The sequence below is a fragment of the Medicago sativa genome, chromosome 7 (genome assembly GCF_051527215.1).
Source record: "Medicago sativa cultivar Bolivia chromosome 7, Bolivia_mono, whole genome shotgun sequence".
Taxonomy (NCBI): Eukaryota; Viridiplantae; Streptophyta; class Magnoliopsida; order Fabales; family Fabaceae; genus Medicago; species Medicago sativa.
The window spans coordinates 76,079,358-76,102,881 of record NC_140755.1 but is presented as its reverse complement, the minus strand read 5'-3'; the positions used below and the strand labels follow the sequence as shown (position 1 = coordinate 76,102,881).

General features: G+C 33.1%; 4 protein-coding genes across 5 annotated transcripts; 2 read left to right on the top strand and 2 right to left on the bottom strand.

Annotated features, from left to right (window-relative positions):
- The first annotated feature begins 603 nt into the window (after nucleotides 1-603).
- On the top strand, nucleotides 604-4,017 carry LOC146908581 (protein MAINTENANCE OF MERISTEMS-like). Its single transcript, XM_085727067.1, has 4 exons — nucleotides 604-743; nucleotides 908-1,620; nucleotides 2,670-2,760; nucleotides 2,843-4,017. The coding sequence occupies exons 1-4, from the start codon at nucleotides 690-692 to the stop codon at nucleotides 3,923-3,925; spliced, it is 1,941 nt and encodes a 646-aa protein (XP_085583193.1). The 5' UTR covers nucleotides 604-689; the 3' UTR covers nucleotides 3,926-4,017.
- Nucleotides 4,018-4,707: 690 nt separating this feature from the next.
- On the top strand, nucleotides 4,708-9,514 carry LOC146908580 (uncharacterized). Its single transcript, XM_085729281.1, has 8 exons — nucleotides 4,708-5,034; nucleotides 5,158-5,339; nucleotides 5,423-5,764; nucleotides 5,934-6,238; nucleotides 6,392-6,681; nucleotides 6,800-7,475; nucleotides 7,598-8,484; nucleotides 9,389-9,514. Exons 1-8 carry the CDS (start codon nucleotides 4,708-4,710, stop codon nucleotides 9,512-9,514), a joined length of 3,135 nt encoding a protein of 1,044 aa, XP_085585407.1.
- Nucleotides 9,515-10,281: 767 nt separating this feature from the next.
- LOC146908579 (uncharacterized) lies at nucleotides 10,282-13,610 on the bottom strand. Its single transcript, XM_085726630.1, has 3 exons — nucleotides 13,302-13,610; nucleotides 11,349-11,560; nucleotides 10,282-10,860 (listed from the first exon to the last, which is right to left on the bottom strand). Exons 1-3 carry the CDS (start codon nucleotides 13,492-13,494, stop codon nucleotides 10,477-10,479), a joined length of 789 nt encoding a protein of 262 aa, XP_085582756.1. The 5' UTR covers nucleotides 13,495-13,610; the 3' UTR covers nucleotides 10,282-10,476.
- Nucleotides 13,611-15,777: 2,167 nt separating this feature from the next.
- LOC146908578 (UDP-galactose/UDP-glucose transporter 2-like) lies at nucleotides 15,778-19,620 on the bottom strand. 2 transcript variants are annotated; one of them, XM_085724455.1, is made up of 8 exons: nucleotides 19,508-19,620; nucleotides 19,112-19,237; nucleotides 18,643-18,671; nucleotides 18,336-18,537; nucleotides 17,466-17,708; nucleotides 16,842-16,943; nucleotides 16,642-16,749; nucleotides 15,778-16,286 (listed from the first exon to the last, which is right to left on the bottom strand). In XM_085724455.1, exons 2-8 carry the CDS (start codon nucleotides 19,235-19,237, stop codon nucleotides 16,020-16,022), a joined length of 1,077 nt encoding a protein of 358 aa, XP_085580581.1. In that variant the 5' UTR covers nucleotides 19,508-19,620; the 3' UTR covers nucleotides 15,778-16,019. The 2 variants fall into 2 exon arrangements, with proteins under 2 accessions (XP_085580581.1, XP_085580582.1); XM_085724456.1 differs by having other exon boundaries at nucleotides 19,408-19,546.
- Nucleotides 19,621-23,524: the final 3,904 nt, after the last annotated feature.

Genomic DNA, 23,524 nt, shown 5'->3' with positions numbered 1-23,524 from the left:
CTGAATTTACACATTTAATGACAAACCTTGTGGTGTCAGATTTCAAAACAATATAATCCCACGCGTGTTTGATATGGTATTGTTTGATTGAAAACACACATTCTTCCTTGTTGTGAAACAAACTCCCTTTCTCAATATTTGCACCTGTTGAAATTGACGGTGTGTGACGATCAGCATATTGGTCAAGAGTTGTAAAGTCTATGTTACGCATGTGGATTGGCGGATTATATGATTCTGTTGTTGGAAGGAATGGTTCGGCGGATGGTGTGTCTTCTTCATCTGATGGCTCATCCAGCACGTCTTCTTCATCGTCATTATTATCGCCGACATCTTCTTGTCTAATGTTTGGATCACTGTTGAATAAGAAATGGAATGGTTCTTCTTGGTGGTCGTATGAGTCATCGTGTTGAGGAATGGATGACTCATGTTGTTGGGAGTATGGTGGAGGTTGTGACGACGATGATGGTTCATACGTGAATGGTGGTTCATACATGATTGGTGGATCATATTGTGTTAGGTTTGCATCATAAGAGAAATGAGGTTGTTCCCTCTCTCATATAAATATGAACCACTTATAAATACTCAGCACCATTCCAATTCACCACAACACTTCTTCCCTCTCTCATATAACTCTGTAACATCTTAACATAACTTCTTCACTCTAAAATCATATTAGTATTTTTTAAGTAATGGAAGGTTTATGGATGGGAGATGCTCACAGATCATCGCAGCCCTTCAACCAAGTAGTATCACTAAATGTTACTAATTTTGCTTTTATAGCATTATTAACTAATATTATTACTACTTGTCAATAAAAAAACTAATATTATTACTTAATATTACTGTTTTTCATATAACTAATTATTTGTTTGTATTACTTATTTCTTTTATATTACTTACTTTGTAGGAGAATGAACACAACAAAATTAGATCTCGAATGCACAAACGTTTATTGCCGCATGATAAACTTATTCCACTCTTAACCAGCGCGGGGTTCGGTTCAATACTAAGTTTTCGTGGATATAGTGTAGACCAAGATTTCATAACTGCTCTGGTCGAAAGGTGGCGACCAGAGACACACACATTCCATTTTCCAACCGGTGAATGCACAGTAACCTTGGAAGATGTCCATATGTTACTAGGATTACGCATAGATGGAAAAGTTGTTACCGGTCGTTCGGATTTATCGTGGACACTAGATTGTCTACCAATGTTGGGAGAGGTCCCTGGAAGTAAAGGTAGAAAGGGACTTAGGTTCAAGATATCATGGCTAAAACATTTTCTAAACAATATGCCAGACGAACCATCTGAAATTCAGTTAAATCAATATAGCAGGGCATATATACTATATTTGATTGGCACCCTACTAATGCCTGACAAATCCGACGATGAAGTACACATGAAATACTTGGATATATTAGGTGATTTGACAAAGGCCGGAGAATACAGCTGGGGTTCTGCGTGTTTAGCGACACTTTACAAAAACCTTTGTGTCGGAGCTGAAAGTGAAACAAAAAATATAGCCGGATGTACACTACTACTTCAAGTTTGGGGGTGGTCTCGATTGAAGCTTTTTTCCCCAAAAAGCAAAGGACCCGCAATTTATCCATATATAAATATGTAAGTTTTAACAAATATTTATATCACATATATTTCAAAATTTATTATGCTATTAACTATTTTTTTAGTTGGTCCGTCAAAGGTAGGGCTGGAAATGAGTCGAGTCGAACCGAACCTGTCTGAGCTCGACTCGACTCGATAAGAATTTGCTCGGCTCGAAACTCGACTCGAGTTCGACACAAACTCTTTTTTCAGCTCGAGTTCGACTCGATTAAAGTTCACGAACAGTTCGGTTCGGCTCGTTAGGTTCAACTCGTTGCTCGAGTAATATAATTCAAAAGTTTTTTTTGTTTTTGTCAAAAATTTATATTTTGACCTTTTAATTTATTTAAAAAAGTATACAAAGATTGAACTAAAAAAAACTATAGACCATGTTTGTCTTAAGACTACTACTAAAGAAAAAGTAGTAGTACTTTAAAATCAAAACAACTGTAGCGCAAGCTATTTAGATGAACAAATGCACTTCTCTTTTATAACTACTCTTCCACTATGCTGTTATTAAACTCCCCGATGTGGGACAAAGTTTAGCACATATGTCTAGTTAAAATCTTACACAAATGTGTTATTTGCTTCTTGTTGTTTCTTTCACTCTTTTTTTGGGGTGATATTCTTTCTCTCTTTTATTAAATTGTTAATTAAATTAGAAATAACTCCTCCTCCTCTCTTTGATAAAAAAAAAAAAGAAAGAAATAATTCCTCTCAAAACAAGTACATAAATATCATAGGAAGTTTGTAATAAATTACATGTGTTGTATTTTAATATTAAAGCTTGTATTTTATTATTTTTTACTAAATTTATATATATATATATATATATATATATATATTATCGAGCCAACTCATGAACCAACCGTGTCGAACTATATAAAGCTCAAGTTCAGCTCATTTATTTAACGAACTTAATTTTCAGCTCAAGTTCAGCTTGTTTGGTTCATGAACCATGTTCAACGAGTTAATTGTCGAATCGAGTTCCGAACTATTGTCGAGTTGGTTCGGTTCATTGCCAGCCCTAGTCAAAGGATTTATTATGTTATTGACTATTTTTTTAGTTGGTCTGTCAAAGGAATGGATCACTCAAAAACACCTGGACATTCAGTGGCTTCATATCGTGCATTGATCGATAAAATGACTAAGAAAGACGTGAGAAAACATATCTTTACTTAATTATGATTGCAAAATATTTAAATTAAACTTATATATTAAATCAATTTTTATTTTTCAGTTTATTTGGAGGCATTACTTAAGTCTTCCATACGAGGGCGAAGAGGACAGTCAACTATGGACTTCCAAAACTTATATTTTTTGTTATCACTTGGTAGAAATGCACCAATCAGATAGAGTGCGACTCCAATTTGGACTCGCGCAAAATATACCACCAGATGAACCAACATGCATGAAGAAGTACCATGAAATTGACCTGAGGCAGCAATACACGATTTCTTGGAAACATAAATATCCTGAAGAAATCCAAATGTGGGAAAATCGTCATGACTATGTGTTGCATGGCGAGCGTTATGCAGATGAAGTTAAACCAACGAGGGAGTATAGGCTTTGGTTTAAATTGTATACAAAATATCTTTCCAGCAACAAACATTTAAGGGACCCACGTTCACAACAACCTGAATCACCAGATGATACACCAGAAAATTTTGAAGTCCCAAATATGTCCGCCACAACACATCAACTTTCAAATGTGGACATAGTAACATTTTCTGATAACCCTCCATATACCCAACAAAACTATGGCACATGCACAAACCAAACCAGCCAAAACTTCTACCCAAACCAAAACCCCCAAAGCTCACATCATCAATTCTATCCGAACCATACTCCCCAAAACATCTACACAGGTCAAACCTCCCAAAATCAATTCAATGCAAATCAAACCCCTCAAAATTTCTACACATACCAAACTCCACAAAACCAATTCATCATAAACCAAACACCCCAAAGCTTCTACCCGAACCAAACCCCGCAAACCTTCTATGCAAACCGAACACCTTTCGACCATCATTTTACACAACAAACCCAACCACATAATAACTTCACACCGACGCATAATTTTAATTTTTCCAGTCCATCATTAAACACTACATGGGGCACAGCCGATCACGATTTTCTACGCGAAGTATGGCGTCAAGACGGTACTGAAGTTGAAAGAGGATTTTTTCAGTCATTTAATGGAATGCTTCAAGGAGGCAGTTCTTCAGTGCAATCATCTATCGACAACATACAACCGGAAGAACCACGATATCCTGTTCGTGACATTAGACGTAGGGGATGTGGCACTGACGGACATTTGTAGTTTTTTATTTGTCATAATAATTTTTAATTTTTATATTTTTATGCATTTTATGTTATGTTTTAATGTTAATTAATATAATATTATTGTTGTAATATTTTACTAAGCATTTTATTAGATTTTTTTTCCATATTTTAAATATATGTTTTTATGTTAATTAAAATTGATAAAATAAATAAATAATATAAAACAACAAAAAAAAAAAGAAAAAACGTAAAAAAAAAAAAAAGAATTAAAAATCCTTCACGAGTCCGCCATTTGATATGGCATACTCATGGCCACAAGTCTGCCAAATGAAATGGCATACTCAAACTGCATCCTCACATCTAGGGCATTTTGGTGTTTTTTTTTTTTTCAAGTAGGGCATATTGGTATTTAAGTTTCACAAATAGGGCAGACAGGAAAAAAAGCCGCCTAGTCATGATTGTTTGAAGAAGGAAGCACTGCTTGGTGGGTTCATAACAAGGGTTCTAGCTATCCTTAGAAAATTCAACACATTATTGTTTTTGACAGGATGATTGATCGTTGAGAAGACATACACTATGTATTCACGAACAGGGTTTTTTCATCCTGCTATCATTGAAATTCATTCGTCCACCTCTATTAATATCAAGTAAGGATGCCCTCAACCTATTTGATGAATCACTCATAAAGAATGTTTTTTAGCTTTCCCTTTCAATAAGGAGTATTGATTTTCCCTTTCAATAAGGAGTTTTGTTTTCCCTTTCAATAAGGAGTATTGTTTTTTCCCTTTCAATAAGGAGTTTTTGTGTTTATCGGAGACAATGAGTTGCATAGCTTGGAATTGTCGTGGGCTTGGTAATTTGCGAACGATTAGTGCGTTCAAAAAGCTCTTACGCGATAAAAATCCAACATGTATGTTTCTCTCAGAAACTAAGAAAAAAGATTTTGAGATGAACAGGTTTCGGAATGTTCAAGGTTTATATGGTGTTGTTGCAGTTAGTTGTTCAGGAGAAGGTAATAGACGTGTCGGCGGTCTTGCAATGTTTTGGAAGGAAGGAGTTGAAGTGGAGGTATTATCTCTTTCCCCTAACCATATTGATATCTTAATTGCTATTGAGAATGGAGATGAGAAATGGAGGCTTACTGGGGTATATGGTTTTCCGGAGTCTCAAATGAAGCATAAAACTTGCGAGTTAATTGACCAGTTATCATTGGTGGAAAGTACTGATAAGTGACTTCTCATGTGGGATTTTAATCTGATTCTTTCACAGGATGAGAAGGAAGGTGGGAATTTCGGAAGCTCTCATATGATTTCAATGTTTAGGGACACTCTTCAAAATCACAATCTTTCTGACTTAGGTTTTGAGGGTGATAAATTTTCTTGGCATAATAGACAAGATGGTGTGTCTAATATCAAGGCACGCCTTGATAGGATGATAGCTACGCCAACCTGGTCCTCATTTTATCCTTCGACTTCAGTGGTGCATTTAACAAGATATGCTTCAGATCATCTACCTTTGTGGTTACGGCTTCTAGGAAGCCAAAGAAAAAACAAAATGTTCTTAAATTACAATGTTTTGAAGGATGTTGGCTACGTGATAGTGGAATTTTGGAAGCAATGAAAGGTTCTTGGGAGGTGGCAGGGGATTCTATGTCTGACAAAATTAATCGATGTGTGAATGATCTTTCTAACTGGAGTAAGGATCGTTTTGGTGATGTTCCCAATCAGATAAAAATTGTTCAAAATAAATTGGATGATCTTAATAAGCAAACCCAGCATGAGGGGGTGATGTCAGAAATTCGACGAGTTGAGGCTAGATTGAATGACTTGGTGGAAAGTGAAGAAATTTGGTGGGCTCATAGGTCTCGTGCTTTGTGGTTAAAGCATGGACATAAAAATACAAAAAAATTTCATCAAAAAGCTTCTGAGAGAAAATCTTGAAATTGGGTGGAATCTTATATGTGATGATTATGGGGAAAAATTTGATGATGAGGAAGATATTGCCAGAGTTTTTAATGATTTCTTTCAAGATCTTTTCTCTACAAGTCACCCAGAAAGAATTACTGAAGCTGTGCAAGTGGGCAAAGATAGATTGTCGGATGCTGTGCGTAACATATTGGAAGTTGAGTTCACAGAAAATGAGGTTTTCCTAGCCGTTAAAAATTTAAAGTCTCATGCTGCCCTGGGACCGGACGGAATGCCTGCTTTATTTTATCAACCATATTGGAGTATAGTTGGCAAAGATGTGACTTCTTTTGTTTTGAGGATTCTCAATGGTGGTGGAAATCCGAGCAACATTAATTATACATATATTTGTCTTATTCCAAAAAAGAAGAAGTCGAAGGTGCCAGGTGATTTTCGACCTATTTCTCTTTGCAATGTCATTTTTAAAATAATTACGAAAACAATTGCAAATAGGTTGAAATTGATTCTTCCGGATATCATTGGAAAATTCTAAAGTGCTTTTGTGCCGGGACGTTTAATTACTGATAATGTCTTACTAGCTTTTGAATCTTTCCATTATATGAGGAAAAAAAGAAAAGGCAAGAAGGGGTGTGTGGCGTTAAAGCTAGATATGTCAAAAGCATATGATCGTGTCGAGTGGAAATTTTTGATTGAGGTGCTTCAGTCTATGGGTTTTTCTCAGAAATGGCAGAACTTGATTTTCAATAGTATTTCCACTATTTCTTTCTTTGTGTTGCTGAATGGAAGTCCTTGTGAGAAGTTTTATCCTCAACGAGGTCTCCGTCAAGGGGACCCTTTAGCTCCTTACCTATTTATCTTATGTGCTGAGGTTTTTTCTGGGCTCTAAATAAGGCACAAGCAGAAAAGGGCCTTCATGGAATTCAAATAGCTATTTTCTTGCAGATTATAGCCTCATTTTCTGTAAGGATTCCTTTCAAGATTCTCAGACCATTCAAGAAATTCTTAATACTTACCAATCTGCTTCTGGTCAACTTATTAATTTGGACAAATCTGAAATCTCTTTTAGCCGAAATGTACCTGATGATCGAAAAATTTTGTTCCAAGGTTGGATACAAATTAAGGTTGTTGAGTGTCATTCAAAGTATCTGGGGCTGCCTGCTTTTGTTGGTAGGTCTAAGAAACAGGTTTTCAATTTTGTCCAAGATAGGGTGTGGAAGAAGCTGAAAGGTTGGAAAGAAAATTTTCCATCAACTGTTGGGAGAGAAGTTTTGATCAAATCAGTGGTTCAAGCTATTCCTACGTATGTGATGAGTTATTTTTTACTTCCGATGGGTTTATGTGAGCATATTGAAAGTATGATTAGTAAGTTCTGGTGGGGTAGCAAGCAAGGTGAACGTAAAATCCATTGGATTAAATGGGAGACATTATGTAAGGAAAAAAAGAAAGGTGGAATAGATTTTCGAACATTTCATGAGTTTAACCTTGCAATGTTGTCTAAACAAGGTTGGCGTATTATGCACAACGACGACTTATTGATCTCACAATGTTTGAAAGCAAGGTATTTTCCTATAAGCAATTTGTTGAAAGCTTCAACTGGTTATTGCCCAAGTTATACATGGAGAAGTATTTTGCAAGCACGAGTGGTTGTTATTGAGAAAGCTGGTATTTGGAGAGTAGGAGACGGTCGTTAATTAATGTATGGGAGGATAATTGGCTTCCTTATCAAAATGGACCCAAGATTTGGTCCCCTAAACCTCCTAATTGTGATATTAGTTTTGTTTCAGATCTCATTCACCATGATATTCGATGTTGGAATGCTCCGTTAATTAATGAAACTTTTCTCCCTTTTGAGGCTCAACAAATTCTTCAATTGCCAATTTCTTTCTCTCAATTGCAAGATGAATTTGTGTGGGGTGCTTCACGGTCAGCTACTTTTTCTGTGAAGAGTTCATACCATTTCTTAAAGGCAAGGCGTGAAGCAGATGACTCACATAGCTCAATGCAAGACAATTATCACCAAGTGTGGAAAAAATTATGGAAAATAAAAGGTATTCCAAAACACATCCACTTTTCTTGGAGGATTCTACATGAAAAACTACCAGTAAAAAATGATCTGTTTAAAAGAGGAATAAGTAGCGATCCATTGTGTGTTCTTTGTGGCGAACATAATGAGACAATTTCACACCTCTTTATGGAGTGTCATTGGTCAAAGCAGATATGGTTTGCTTCCTCTTTAGGTGTGGTGTTTAATTTGCATGATTCCATGTATGTTCCTTTTCATAAGTGGTTAGAGGAAAATATTATTGATGTCGATGAGGATATTATAGTCCATGTTCTGGCCTTGTGTTATGAGATATGGTGTGCTAGAAATAAGAAATGTTTTAAGGAGACTGATGTTGATGTGCGTGCCACTATTCAAAAGGCACAAAGATCTATTGTGAATTTTGAAAGTGCTAGTAAGGTGTTGGTGGAGACACTAAGTGAAGGTCCAATTTTGCCAATATCTGATGTTCATTGGACACCTCCTTTTAGTGGTTTCTATAAGCTTAATGTTGACGCAGCAGGTCCGATAGAGGGTGATAAGTGGGGTATTGGTGTTGTGGCGAGAGATAATGAAGGTGTTGTCGTTGGTGCTAGTTCCTGGCAAGTCTTTTCTTTACCAGATTCAGAGGTTGCAGAAGCTTTAGCTATGCGGAAGGGTTTGGAATTTGCAAAAGACATGTCTTTTCTGAATCTTATAGCAGAATTAGATGCTTCAAATGTGGTTTTAACGTTGAATGCTCACCAACAATCTCCCAACTATGTTGGCTCTATTATTCGAGATTGTATTAGTTTTAAGGGTAGTTTTCGTAGTTAATTTTTTTTGCATGTTAGGCGTGAAGCCAACCAAGCTGCTCATTATTTAGCTAAATATGCTCTTAAGAATTCAGATTCCATATGGATCGAAGAAACTCCGCCTTGTATTTCTGCAGTCTTGGCATTTGATTTATTGCCAGACTTTCGTTAATGAAATTGTCTTTAACGTAAAAAAAAAATCTCAATTTTACCTCTGTCATCTTACTTAAAAGAAACATATTCTTTTTTGTGGTGGGCGAGGTTCGAACCTCGAACCTTATATATATATTGTGTTTTGTCCATACCAACTGAGTTAGATTCACAAAGACATGCCCCCTCCGTCCCTATATGTAAGCACCCTTTACCTCTAATAAAATGTGTTTACATATAGGGACGGAGGGAGTATTAATTAAACATATACTCCATCTCTTACAAAATATTTCTCTCACTTTTACGATAGTAAATCAAATCTAACTCAAATTCCAAGAGTATCTATTTGGAAGTAATATGTGGTTGTTATTTTCTTTAAGTAATTAACAATACATACCACCGGTTCATCAATTATCCTACACTGGTAAACAGTGTTGAAACATAAATAGTTGAAACATAAATAGTATTTTGATCATATTCATACCTATTTTCCATTAGCCACCCAAAACAGTGGAGAAAATAAACAGTGCAACCAAGTTTTGCAACTGTAGTTGGAGTGATCGCTTAAGATTCCATCTTATATAAACTAGCTTGTTTTTCCTGAGAAATTTATGGCTACCTTAAGGATCATGGCCATCCAAGAGGATGAGTTTTTGAAGGTTTCCTCGATTCTAGAAGAGGTGGAGTTTCCATCTACTCTATCCATCTCATATTAAATATCACATTTGAGATATGTATTCCTCGACTGCATGCTATTATTTATTATACTTTTTTTAAAAGGATTTATTATACATATTTAAACACTAAATCGATTTGAAATTTATATATCAAGGATTAATTACATATGAATAGAAGATAGATCTTTTTAAATGAATAAAACAAGTGAGCTGTTAAGCCTTTTTAGATAACAAAGTCAATCTAAAATGGGTATTTTAGTAAATAAAATTCATGTATGTGATATGATGCAGCTAATTCGATTATTCTTGATCCAAAGTTGATGACTAGAAACAAATGGTGCAGCTAACTCGATTATTCTTAAAAGAACATGTTATGCATTTATCAATGGATGAAAAGATGTGTTTATTGATAACCATGTCACATGGTGAAGTCCTCTTTTTTCCCTGATCTTTAATCCAAGTTATAATTTATTCATTCTCATTTCTATTCTTAGACTTCACATTTCTTTTCAGTTTAAATATTTATTATCTGAAATGTTAATTAGCTTCAATACTTAGTGTGGAAAGTTGATTCTGGCACATCTATTATTCTTATACTTTTTTGGCATGCCCTAAAAAAATGAACTTATTCTTTGTTAGTTATACGAAACTAATGTTGCTTAAAGAGTTTGAATTTTCTTTATTATTTCTTCTCTTTTTGTGGCTCCTTTGTCGATTAGATATTAAAGAAATGCCAAACCTATGAGCATCACTGCTTGAGAAACAAAAACTAGCTAATTAGTTTTGAAAATTAGCTACACCTATGATAAGTTTTCAAGTGCATTAATTTATAACCTGCCTAAAAAGATAGATATTAGAGATGTACAAAATTTGGACTTTGTCCAAGGTGATTAGGCTAGGTTATACATCATTCATTGCCAGAAAAGTCTCTTCAGAAAAGATGCTATTGCTAATCGATCACTCCCTATTACCTTCATTGCTACTAATTCAGCCATAGTTAATTAACCTTCTAGTCCTGCAATATGCTTTAGAAACCACCCTACTAAATAAGCTGCAGCTCCTGCTATGACACCACTGAAAAGAGTAATAGCTGTGGTGAGCATCATGTTTTGACCAGCAATTCTTGCCCTTGCTACACCAAGAAGAGCAAGTCCAAGTGCTGAAACAAGGCAAGCACTGGCGAACTTAACTGAATCACTGTCTGTAAATGGTATAAGGATGATGAAAGAGAGCAGAGGTATTGAGCCAAAGAGCATGAAGGATGCAAATGTGATAAGGCCATTCTTCCAAGGTTTCACTTCTTGGTCTGCTGGTAGCATTCCTTTGTCAGCTGCCATTCTTTGGTCCACTAGTACGTCATTGTATTTTGTAAATATGTTCACAACCTTGCACAAAAGTAAGAAAATATGTTTAGAACTTAAAATCAATTAGGTATTTCCATGCCGACACGGAAAATTTGAGAAAATTACATAATTCAGTGTAATCATAGGTGGCGTGTCGGTGTCGGACATTGACGCATGTCCAAGACCGAGACACACCTAATCCGAGGAGTGTTTGTGCTTCATAGGGTATTTCCTATACATTATTAAACAAAGGGCATGTTCGGATTGACTTATTTGAGTTTACCTAAAATGACATACACATACACAATTGCAAGACTGTTTGAGCTAACTTATGACATGTATCTAGAATAGTTTATAACTTCTATGGAATTTTTTTAGTTTATGTTATCTTTTGATGTAGAAATAGTTTATAAGTATATATGCTATAAATACTTGAGTTGTTTATCTAAAGTAGATCAAAATATGTGAAGATTTGAAACAACTACAAATTTTTCCTAATTATATTGAAATGAATATTTTCTAATACGTACCGCGGTTGCATCATTGTAGTCCATCCCAAGTGATTGATAGTATCGGACTAACTCTCGTTGTTCATTTCCTCTACTGTTCAAAACATCCCATTCTGTCACTCTCCTTTCCTCGGTGATGACATCCCGCTCGGAGCTAGCGGACACTACGTCTCCGAACCCCATTGATATTGCATCTGCTACTAGGTTTGCAAAACCAAGAACCAACACATTCCCTATATTCACAATGTAGCACACAAGTTAAAATAAGAACATATATCTTGCAACGAAAGTTATGTACGGTCAAATCTCAACCACTCATTTATCTCTATGGCATGCGGTCAAAGTCATTAAGACATGATTGAATGGTACATATTTCTACTAGAATCTCTTAAATGAAAATTCCAAGATGGAGAATCCAGATCCTGTTAAAATAGACTGTATATATATATATATATATATATATATATATATATATATATATATATATATATATATATATATATATATATATATATATATATTGGCATCAATAGCATGAGAATCAGTAATATTACATGCAAACATGACAAACGAATTCACATTGGGAATCCACCCAAGAGTACTACTTCTCCCTTTTCGCTGAAGCTACACTAAAACTTAAGGTAGATTAATGAACAAGTATTTAACATTACAGTGGTCATAAGAATGAGTTCGATCATAGTTATAAAATTGCACATGAACCATTTTCTTTTCTATTATGCCGTGAGATGAGTAGAAGAAAAAAAATAATGCACGCATTTTTGCATGAAAATTCTGTCAGCTGCACATGCACAAACTACAAATTCAAATAATTATTTCGTCAAAAGGACAAACATGCTGCAACTACGTACCATACTATCATATAGCACTGAATTCCATTTTCATCCAATACTTCAAAAAAAAAAAAAAAAAAGGCGTTTAATGTTCAAGTACTAAACAAGGGACTACAGCTTGAATATCAAACATGGCTTTGTTTTTTTAATTAAAGACTCACTCTCTTTCTTGCCCATGTATAGATGCACTCAAATTCATGTGCAAATCTCTCCCTCTCTCTATAGACACTCACACAACGCACACACATAAAATCAATAATCAAATAACTAAGATGTTTAATGAAAAGTAAAATTACTAATCCTTATAATTCTTAACATTATATACTAAAAAATTAGGGCATTTCTTTAGGTGTTTTTTAAATGATTCATAAGTTAAATCTCTCCCTCTCTCTATATAGATTTGTTTTTTCTCACTTATTTTTCCCTACATTTTAAAGATTATCATCTCTCATTTTAATCAAAAACTTGCCTAAAGTCACTCTACCTTTTCCGCCTAAAAGGTAGAGGATCCAAATGAGCTATAGATAGTTGTAGGGGGGATCCAAATAGGTCTCTAATTTTGTCATAAGATATCAAACTTTTAATATGAATGTGTCGTTTTTTTTTCCCTTCTAAAAAACGAATTTAATAATAAAAATGGAGAACACACACACATATATATATATATATATAGATTTTTTTAACTCGGTATCCGGTATCCGATCCTATGACGATTAATCTGAGAGGATCAATCCTACCGTCCACTTGTGGACCCGTCCCATTCAAAAACAAATTTTGTATGGACTTGTCTACCGAAATTGACACCAGATAAAATCGAACCTAAATTGAGAAGATCACACTCCAAGATCCCAAACCATCTACTTGATCAACCCCCATAACTTATTAAAAGTAGTAAAGTTCACCTTTAAATCGGTCCATCTTTGAACCGAATCCATGTTAAACATCCCTTTTAGTATAACCAATTTTAAGAAAAAAAGAATATGTCTATTTTTTTTTTATAAAGTATATATGTTTAATTAAGTAGCATACCATTTATTTTTGAAAAACACTTCGAATAATTGTAAAATTTGAAAAGAGATTAGAGTTAGAGATAAAGATAAAGAGAAACAACACATATATATACCAGATGAACTACTACTAGCTGAGATAGAGGAAATGAGAGAAAAGCAAGTGATGATGGCATCAAGTCCTCCATAAACTATGCTCTTTACATATTCTCCTCTCCAAGGTTCTTTTGGTCTCTCACTATTCCTTTCTACACCACCATCTTCATGGAGGAGGAGCCTTGTGTTGCTATTTCCACCTCTCACATCCATTACCACTCAATGGTTTTTTTTTTTATTATATTATTAAATTTTTGGAACTTTGTGGCTATGGTAAATTATGGCAACAAGAATTTTCTTGCAACGTTTTCAGTTTTCACAGTGATGCACAATTTTACGTTTCATTCTTTTTATCCTTTTTGTTTACGTTTATCAAAGTGTCACTTTATTCGTCAAAAAGTAAAAAATCAAAAGTGTCACTTTGCATGTCGATGCACAAACACGTAGCCAATGAGTGCAACTTTTGTTTTCTGTTTTTACGGAACGTTGTTGACACGTTTATGTGAATCATCACATGGCCACCGTTCTTATATAGCTGTAAACTACTAGCAATGAAAGAATATACTCATAGTCACACGATTGTATAATTTGTTTTTAAGTCAAAAAATCAATCAATATTATATTATAATTTGGATTCTTATAACACACCTCATTATAGGGTTTGTAAAAATATAATGGTAGAAAAATGTGTGCGTATTTGTTTTTTCATATGAATTTGGATATGAAATACAATTAAGTTCTGAGAAATCATTCAATTCAACAAAAATTTACAACAAAGTTTATGCATAGTGTATAATAATACAATTTGGGATTTGAATCCAACCATAGTTGTTGGTCAAAGTGAAAAAGTCCATAGATACCTTCTTTATTTTCATTTTTTTGAAAGAATATAGACCTTGATTATTTTTGCCACCTATGCACACAATTTGACAACAATAATACTAATCTTTTTTCATAAAAAAAAAATACTAGTTTTTTTTAGGTTAAGTAATCTAGAATCCCCTATTTTAAGGTGAATAAGTGGAGAATTTAAAAGTTTAAACCTCACCCTTACATATATAAAGCAATGTCCATACTTTTGCAGTAAAAAATGCTATGTCAACATTATCTCTGAGAGTGATTGTTTGGAAGCAGTTGGCCTGATTATTGTTGGTCGTGATCATACATTGCACACTTATGCTACTGACATCATTCATATTAGAGATACTTTACACGAAAATGGAAATACAACATTGGTGCATGTTCTTAGGGAACAAAATATGTGTGCAGATTTTATGGCTAAAGAATGATCACATGCAAGGTGTTCTGCTCACTGGAACTGTCCTCTGCCTGGCATGGCACCGAGAAGAATCGAACCTGAGATCTTAAGGAGAAGCACACTCCTAGATCTCAAGTCAATACCACCAAACCAACATTAATGGGTTATAAGTTAACATTGTAAATTATTGTTTTATATAAAAAAATTGTAAAATATTTTTTTTGAAAAAGAAAAATTGTAAAATATTATATATCAAATATGAGTTAGAAGTTTTACATTAAAAATAAAACACTTCAAATAGAGAAATGTATCTTAAACAAAAGTCGGAGGATCTATATACTCCCTCCGTTTCAAAATGAGTGCCACTTTAGTCAAAAAAAAAATGTTTCAAAATAAATGTCACTTTACATTTTCAATACAACTTTAATTTTTTTCTTCCAACTTTACCCTCTCCAACTTTTCTCTCACAATTTTCAATGCAACTTTAAGTTTGTCTTTTTCTTATAAAGTAAGGGCAGTTTAGTAAAAATGTTATGTTTAATTATTATTTCATTACATTCCTTAATCTATGTGCAATTGGCTAAAACGACACTCGTTTTAAAACGGAGGGAGTACTTAATATCTTAAGATGTGATGTTAAACTCTCTTACTCAATTGTTTTTAATCCAATGTACTAATCTCTAGAACTCCCTCATGACCACATAAAACACGTCATGACTTGGTTGATTTAGTTGGTCAATAACATTCCTCGTGAGCTTAGCTCAGTTGGTAGAGACAACACGTGGTAATATGCAAGGTCCAGGGTTCGAATCCCGGCCACCAACAAAAAAAAAACTATCTTATTATTATTGAAAAAGTTATATAAATATAATGTGTATTTTTATGTGTATATATCAGCTTAAATGATGAATTATAGTTCTCTCCACACAAAAATTATCCCTGTTGTGAGTTATGTTCAAGTCCTGACTTTGATTGCATAAAAGTATGTTTCCCTTCCCTCTAATAAAAGTAGGTTTCCTTTTATTTAATTTTTTTATCATTAAAACGGAAAAAACATGGGATTAGTTGCCACAATACCGCATATTTTGAAACATTACCATAGGATGTATGGATAAAATTTGATTAATTTGTTAATTTCTCTTGTTATATGATTTTTTTTTCCCTTCATATTTAGAATTTTAATTTTCACAACTAATCTTTGAATTAGAAAATTTAAACACTTGCATAAGAAATAAAAATTGAAAACCAACATTTACAATAATTTTGTCCAAAAAATTAACAATAATTGTGACTAGTCACACATTTTGAAGTATGTAAATGAATTTATATCTAAAAGGTATTCAATAAAATGTATATATTGAACATCAAATTACTTCTTTTCTTTTTCCTTTAATAACATGATATGAAAATAACAAAGAAAATATGAAAATTTAAAATAATGACAGAAAATAAAAATAAAATTGCATTATTATCATTCAACCTAGACCAAGGGCCTCCTTTCATCATCTTCACCTACAGAACCATGGAGTGTTCCCAACTCTTCATCAACAGTAGTAGATTTAGCACTACTGTCTCTCTGAGAAGTATTTAAGGCTCTCTTAGGTATGGCAGGTTTGTTTTCAGGCAACATCTTCAATGTGATTCCCATAGCTATGAGTATTAGTCCACTCCCATGTTGTTCTGTTAATGGTTTTGTAAATATCAAGTATGATAGCAGCAATGTCACTGCCTTTCTTGCTGTTGTTATCTGTGATTGAATTCAATGAATTGAAATAAGTTTAAGATCACAAACATAATGTGACAAAAATTGAAACATCATCTCATACATAGAGCTGATTTTCACATTTATATCACCAACTAAATTACCATTGGGAAAAACTTTCAATTCAAACCAAGTATCAAGTATTCACCAAAAAAAAAAAACCAAGTATCAAGTATTTAATACTAATATATGCAAAAGGTTAAGAGTTTGGTCATTTAATAGCATTTATGATGCACAAGCTGCTTGTTTTTTCATGTATGTGACTTATTAATGTTAGGTGCAGTACAATGGTCCAAACTGACATATTGAAATGAGGAAAAGCTTGTGATGATAAATTTACCATGGCTGTAGTGGCAGCACCAAAAAGGGCAATTAGGGAGAGGACTGAAACTTGGCCTATAAATGTAGCCATTGCTTCAAATACTAATACACCATACACGTAGGGATGCTGCAAGGACAAGAAAAGTGTGATTCTATTGATAAGTAAAGCAGAAGAATATATTAGTTTAGACAAAAAGGAGCTGTTTATTCCAAATTTACCTGTGAACATGAAGTCCATGCTTTGAATAATTCTCCTGTAAAAAGCATAGGTGGGATTAAGAAAGGTAATCCCACTACTGTAGAGCAGAAGAGCATCTCCATCTATGTTAACAACAAAAAAAAGTATAAGAATTTTTAATGTGGCAGGTATACTACCAGAAAAGGTTGAATTAGCAACAGAAAATCCAAGAAGAAAAACATGAAATCTGTTTTGGATAAACAGATTCATTAAATGCTTATAGCATAAGCACTGTATAATCTATTTCTCTAAAAATGAAAATAAAGCCCAACTGTTTTTCTTATATGCTATAAGATGTTTTCATAAGCTATCTTGTAACTTAAAAAAATAAGCTGAAAACAACATATCAACGTGTCATAAGCCGTTTCTATAAGCTCTCTCAAACAATCTCACAAGTCACAAGTGCTTATGTCAATAGATAAGCTCAAATAATTTAATAAATAGGCTCTTATTCTCTAAGCACACATTTTCCGTCAAAACTAGTGACCAACTTTCAGTAATTCAGATTTTCTAATAATTTAAAAAATCACAAATTTGGCATAAATTAATCATATACTTGTTGGGAAAGCACGAAGATGATTAGGAAGTGATAGAAAATTGATCACCTGTGTGGTATCAGGGTTCATAGTAAAGATTGCTTCTTGAAGATTTCCAAGAAAAGAATCCATAACCAAAGCACCGGTTATCATAACAACACCAACAACACTGAAATTAGGTGATGTATGTGCGTCTGCTAGTGTAAATAGGATCAATCCAACTACCAAGAGTATTGCAGATATATACTCATGTATTGGATATTTTCTTCTCAGACCAGGAATAAAGGCACCCATTATCATCACTGGCAGAACCTATAACATAAAATTTGGATTTATTATATTGGAATATTCAGTGTTCACTTAGCAATATAACCTGAATGACGCAGTTTGAAGAGCAAAAACCATGACATAGTGTCTAAAACATGTCAGCTAATTTGGAGTTAATGAATTATAAGTTTGATAAATTCATAATCATTGCTGCAAAATAATGGTTGTAGCATAGCAAAATTTGGAGAAACCACTATTGTCCTCTGATATAGTACAAAGTGTTGGCAATTGTGGATTACAAAAAAATAGCGGTTTGTTCAAGTTCCGCTATGCAACAGTGTCATAGCCACTATTTCACAATATTTTGTACTAGACAGCTTATCACATAAAAATAATTTGTTCAAAATGTGCAACGCATTAGCCGCTATTTAACAACACTGTGTCAAATTGCAGCTAATGCGTTGTAGTGCGGTGGAATTTGAACAGACCACTATTTTCCGTGATTAGAGATTGACATCATTGTCCAAAAATTGATGTAAGCACAAAAAGTAGACAGAGTGACTCCATCTCCATGTGTTTCAAACATAACCGATCCAAAACAGTATCCTTCAAAAATGGGTAAAGTAAAGGTAGGTGTTTTCTTTTCTATCTTTTGTGCTTTTTTTCAGTTACCTTTGTGGATTTAAACATAATCTGTGCAGGGTAATTAAGAAAAGCCAAAGAACCCTTTGTTAAGCCATGTGATCCCATGAGTACAGCAGAAAGCTTCACATAAGTTTTCCATGGGTTCACCATTTGCTTGCTTGTGAAACCATTAAGGTAAATCAGAAACAGGTAAACAAATCCTTGAATAAATGTGAAGTACCAACCATAGCTGAGACAAGAAAAAAACCAAAATCACAAATTTCATTTTTAGTTTCCATTGAATGCTAAAAATCAGTAACAAATGAAACAGTAATAAACAAGTTATGAAATTCACCTAAAATGAAGCCTGTTATACACATATTCCTGAAAAATCAGACAAATGAGAAAACAATTAGTACCAAATATCAGATTTATAACTTCACATTAATCTGAGTTCAAATTCTGGCTAGAACAATCATTGGCCCGACTTTTATCTCCTAACCGAACTCCAGATTATCAGAGCCATTTTTCCGAAAACCAGAGGATTAAATCCATAAATAAAAAATTTCATATATATGAAACAAAAACAATTAAGACTAGCAAAAAAAAATGAAAATTTGAAGCATGTTTGAAACTTTACAAAACAATCAAATAAAACAAAATTCTTAACCCCTTCTACACACAAAGACACAAAAAACATAAAAAATTCATCTTTTATATCTTGTCTATATTGAAGCATAATCTAATTGAATAAATTGTAAACAACAAAAATTACACAAACAAAATCAAAATGAATTCAAGAAAAACCAAAAAGATATATATACCTCACAGATACCATTGACAAGATATCCAAAGAAGAATCCAGACGAACAAATGAGAAATTGTTGCCATCTGGGTCTATCAGAGAGTGAAATTCCAAACAAACTACGACCCTGTTCTTCTTTCTTCATCTTTTGATTACCATTCACCAATTTGAAACCAACCCAAAATTCAATTCAGTAAAAAGATTGTATTTTTGATACTCAAATTTGATTAAACCATTAGAAGCATTTTAAGCTAAAATCTTTGCATGTTGACTTTATCAAAGAAGAAGAATTGTTTTCGTGGCACAAAATTGTACCTTTTTATTAGTCTAAGCAAGCTTATAGTATTTTATATGCATGGAAAATTGAGAGAGAGAGAGAGAGAGAGAGAGAGAGAGAGAATTTGTGTGTACTTACAATGGAATTTAAAGTGTGCTCTGAATGTGTTTGTGTAATGGTACGCAAAGGTGGAATTAATCTTTTTTTATGAAATGATACATGTACGCGATTGTATAGACTAATTTATCGAGTCAGAAAAATGTAGTAAAGGACAAAATTCTCTTATTCAAAAGATAAAAAGTGTGATTACAAAAAAATTCTTACCTTGACCGTGGAAGTTAAGTGCGACTATTTGTATGTTTGGTTTCATTTTTAAAGTGACGAGAATTGATTCAGGAGGAATAAAATTGATTCAGACATGTTTGGTTTCTGTCCAGCAAAATTGATTCTACCTCTAGAATTGATTCTACTTAAAATTTGTGGCTTTTGATTTTAGAATTGATTCTTACACGCATATTTAAAGTTCAACTTACTTTTACGTATTCAAACACAAACCACTTTTATTAGAATGACTTTTAACCAAAATCAATTCTATCGAATGAATTATATCAAAATCAATTTTGCTCACTGCACAACCAAACACACCCTATAAAGATGGAGCTGATTGATTCAGTAGAGATATTTTATGGATACTTTACAAGAAAGTAATAAATATTTTGTACCAAAAAGGAAAATTTATTTATTTTTAATATTTTGGTTGAATAGTATTTGATATTTTCTTTTCAAAAAGTATTTGATACTTTGTTTGAACGAGGAGAAAACTGGAAATATAATATTTTGATAAAATTAATTGGGAAAGTATTTAATATTTTGTTAATATAAGGAGAAGGCCAGCTACACAAGAATGACAGTTATGTCATGTGGACTACATGCAAAATATTCAAGGTCCCTTTTTTTAATACATTTTATAGCAGATAGGGCCCATTTAGGAGCAATTTAGGTGGGGTCCTTTTAGTTTTTAATTTGTTGCTTGCTGATTTTGATTTGGATGTTCATTTATAAGAAACCAGAATTTTTTATACCATTGACTAGTATTAGGAAGGGCTCTTTGGTACTATAAGAAAAATGTGTGTATTATTGAACCATATAAGGCTATATTGTTTTCAGAAATAGAGTCAAATTAGAGATTGTAATGACAAGGATAGACCAACTACTAGTGGGGGAGGGAATGAGAGGTTTAGGGAGATAGATGGGTTGGGTGATTTTAGGAGAGAGGCAAAGAGGAGGTATACCAATTATAGCAAAAATGTTGACGTTCAATAGTTAAACATCTTATAATATTTTCCTCTCAAAAAAATATCTTATAATATTTTATTCCCTCAAAAGAAAAATATCTTATAATATTCTTAATAGTATCTTTTCTTTTTGTTCATATTTCTTGATGGTATCGTGACTAGGGTTGGCAATTTCCCTTGGATCACTTCACTTGGTTGGAGGGTTTTCTCCTAAACATTGTGGTCCTCGATTTAAGGCTTGGCGTCTTAAAAAGAAAATATTTACCAATGTAAGAAAGTCTTTTATGGTCATAATTCCAAATCAAAAAGATTTGGACACACTCACATAAAATAGAAAAACCTAAGTTTTTCTTAGAAAAAAACACTTAAGTATTGTCCATTTTTATTGAGAAAAGTTATTTTGAGGCCGACTGGATACTATTGGCTTCTTCAACAAAATTGAAATTGAAATGTTAATTATAACATGATTTGGTTGTGACGTCTTAAAGTACCAACAAGAATCTCACACTTTCTTTGGCTTTGTTTTCACAATGTTATCCCTATTAGTCACATTGGCACCATTGCAACATAGTAGCTTCTCCAAGCTACACCCTTTACTGTTCACCTATAGAGGATATTCTTTACTATTTACGTGAGGGCCCTCATTCTAGAGAGCTTTGGCTCCACTTTAAAATAGGGTGTTATCATAAACTTTTCTTCCAAATTGATGTTCAACTTTTGGCTTTATCACATGACATGTTGTGCCTCCTCAATTTTGTTTGTTGCAAGTGTGTGGTATGCATGGTGTTGGACAAATTATATTATTTTTTAGGAACAACATTGGTTTATTCATGAATCATGAGGTGAGGCGGAAGACCTTCTCTTTGCATGATGAGTGAGTTACCTATCATCAAAATCTTGGATTGGATTCACACTATCACGTCTCTTGGCTCATTTGAGCCGCGCCCAAGAAGAAACTCTCAAACTTAATATTGATGGTAGTTTCCTAGAAGATTCTAAGTGCTTAGGTGTTGGTGGTGTTGTTTGCAACCATTATGGTGATTGGGTAGCTGATTTTTCTCACTGCTTAATTGGAGGTGATGTCTTCCAAGTCAAGTTGTGCATTATCCATATGAGTCTTGACTTTTGTCACAACAAAAGTCATAACAACATTATCTACGAGAGTGGTTGTTTGAAAGTTGTTGAGCTATTTATTGTTAGTCTCGATCATACATTACACACTTACGCATATGCTACCTTGTATGATGCATGCAACTAATTTGATGATTGTATGTGTAAATCTGATTTTAAAATATAACTAAGAAATTTGATTATTTTAATTATTTTTTATTTCTTAATTGTTTTCGAGATTGATTGAAACTCATAATTTTTATATTATTATAATTGTCGTTTGGTTATTCTTATTCTTGTTTTGTTATTATATCATAATTTGAATGTAACACTATCAAAGTATGTATTTTTTATCAAAGTATGTGCATATACTTTTCTATTGGTATATTATATCAAAGTTTATGCATTATTGAAATCAATTTGTTGTTGTTGTAATTATTGGTATATTATATCAAAGTTTATGCATTATTGAAATCAATTTGTTGTTGTTGTAATATAGGTATAATAAGCTTTTTTTTATCAGTCCAAGTTTGATTTACACTTACCTGCCGTTAATAGGGTTTTTTTATTCCTCCGCTCCAAAGTATTTATATGATTTAGGTCCTTTGAACTTGTCATGAGATTAATCATAGAATCGTCAACAATATATTTGTTTCTTTTTATATAAGGTTGGACTGCATCTCAAATGTACGATTTTAGGAATTGAATTAACTTTAAATCTCATATTAAAAGTTAGCTCAAATGATGAGGACACATTTACATATTCAACGACCTAAGAATTCGAGGAATGTGAGACTCCAAACAAACATCTTTCAATACACACCTTCACGTGGACATGTGTCCAATTCTTCATTTGTCAAAATAAATAAAAAAATTCATTTAAAGAGAAATAGAAACAAAAGGTGGATTGATCCTATAAGTGAATCCTATCGTTATTAATTATTTTATAATTTTGTTTTCAAACTTTATGTTATTTTCTATCCGAATAGAAGACATACAGAGGATCCATATAATCTTAAGTATTAACCCACCAAACACTGTTGCTCAAATCTTCTTTTTAATTCAGACTTTTTTAGAAAAGTCTAGACATTTAGAAAAGCCTAACTCTAACTTTTTGATAAGTAAGCCAAGTCAAGTCAACCTATAATTAGACTATGTGTGTCACCCCTAAGAGAAACTAGGTGATGATACTATGAAAGATGCAAAGAAGACCCGTAGAGAAGTAATTATGGCTATAACACAGATGCCAAATTAAGCAATTCATATTTCAAATGCACTAATCCATTGTTAACCATATGAATACTTTTTTGGCCACAATTTGATCGGTGCTTTCCCGTTTCAGTCACGTTGTATTGTATAAGTCAAAGTGGAAAAGCCGCAAGAATTCATGATCTTAATTTCTGATCTTTGTTCCCAAGAAACAACTTTGGTTGTTTTTATTTTTCTAAAAATTGCTACCATAAGATAATAACAATGTCAATACATTGGATAAAATTTTGTCAAAAAAATATGCATAAAATTTTATCACTAAAATTTGGGTCAAGTAGTAATGATGGAATGGAAGTTGAGTTTAGGTAAAATAGGTAAAATCTTATGTAAACTTCAAGGGGAAAACTGCTTAAAGATTGAGCCCATCAAACAACAAATAACTTGCATGAAAACACTTCTCCATTTCATTTTAGCTGTACTTTGTGTAATATTAACATGTGTTAATTTATTTGCCACACACTTTAGAATATTTATAAGAAAA

Coding starts and splice junctions, on each gene's coding strand:
- LOC146908581 (XM_085727067.1), top strand. CDS start 690: ATGGAAGGTTTATGGATGGGAGATGCTCACAGATCATCGCAGCCCTTC. Junction 744..907: donor CATCGCAGCCCTTCAACCAA/GTAGTATCACTA, acceptor CTTACTTTGTAG/GAGAATGAACACAACAAAAT. Junction 1,621..2,669: donor ATTTATCCATATATAAATAT/GTAAGTTTTAAC, acceptor CTATTTTTTTAG/TTGGTCTGTCAAAGGAATGG.
- LOC146908580 (XM_085729281.1), top strand. CDS start 4,708: ATGAGTTGCATAGCTTGGAATTGTCGTGGGCTTGGTAATTTGCGAACG. Junction 5,035..5,157: donor AGAAATGGAGGCTTACTGGG/GTATATGGTTTT, acceptor ATTCTTTCACAG/GATGAGAAGGAAGGTGGGAA. Junction 8,485..9,388: donor TTTCTTTACCAGATTCAGAG/GTTGCAGAAGCT, acceptor TATATAAACTAG/CTTGTTTTTCCTGAGAAATT.
- LOC146908579 (XM_085726630.1), bottom strand. CDS start 13,494: ATGGATGTGAGAGGTGGAAATAGCAACACAAGGCTCCTCCTCCATGAA. Junction 11,561..13,301: donor AGCTAGTAGTAGTTCATCTG/GTATATATATGT, acceptor TTGTGAATATAG/GGAATGTGTTGGTTCTTGGT. Junction 10,861..11,348: donor ACTACAATGATGCAACCGCG/GTACGTATTAGA, acceptor CTTTTGTGCAAG/GTTGTGAACATATTTACAAA.
- LOC146908578 (XM_085724455.1), bottom strand. CDS start 19,237: ATGAAGAAAGAAGAACAGGGTCGTAGTTTGTTTGGAATTTCACTCTCT. Junction 16,944..17,465: donor TGAACCCTGATACCACACAG/GTGATCAATTTT, acceptor TTGTTAACATAG/ATGGAGATGCTCTTCTGCTC. Junction 16,287..16,641: donor GTGCTGCCACTACAGCCATG/GTAAATTTATCA, acceptor ATTCAATCACAG/ATAACAACAGCAAGAAAGGC.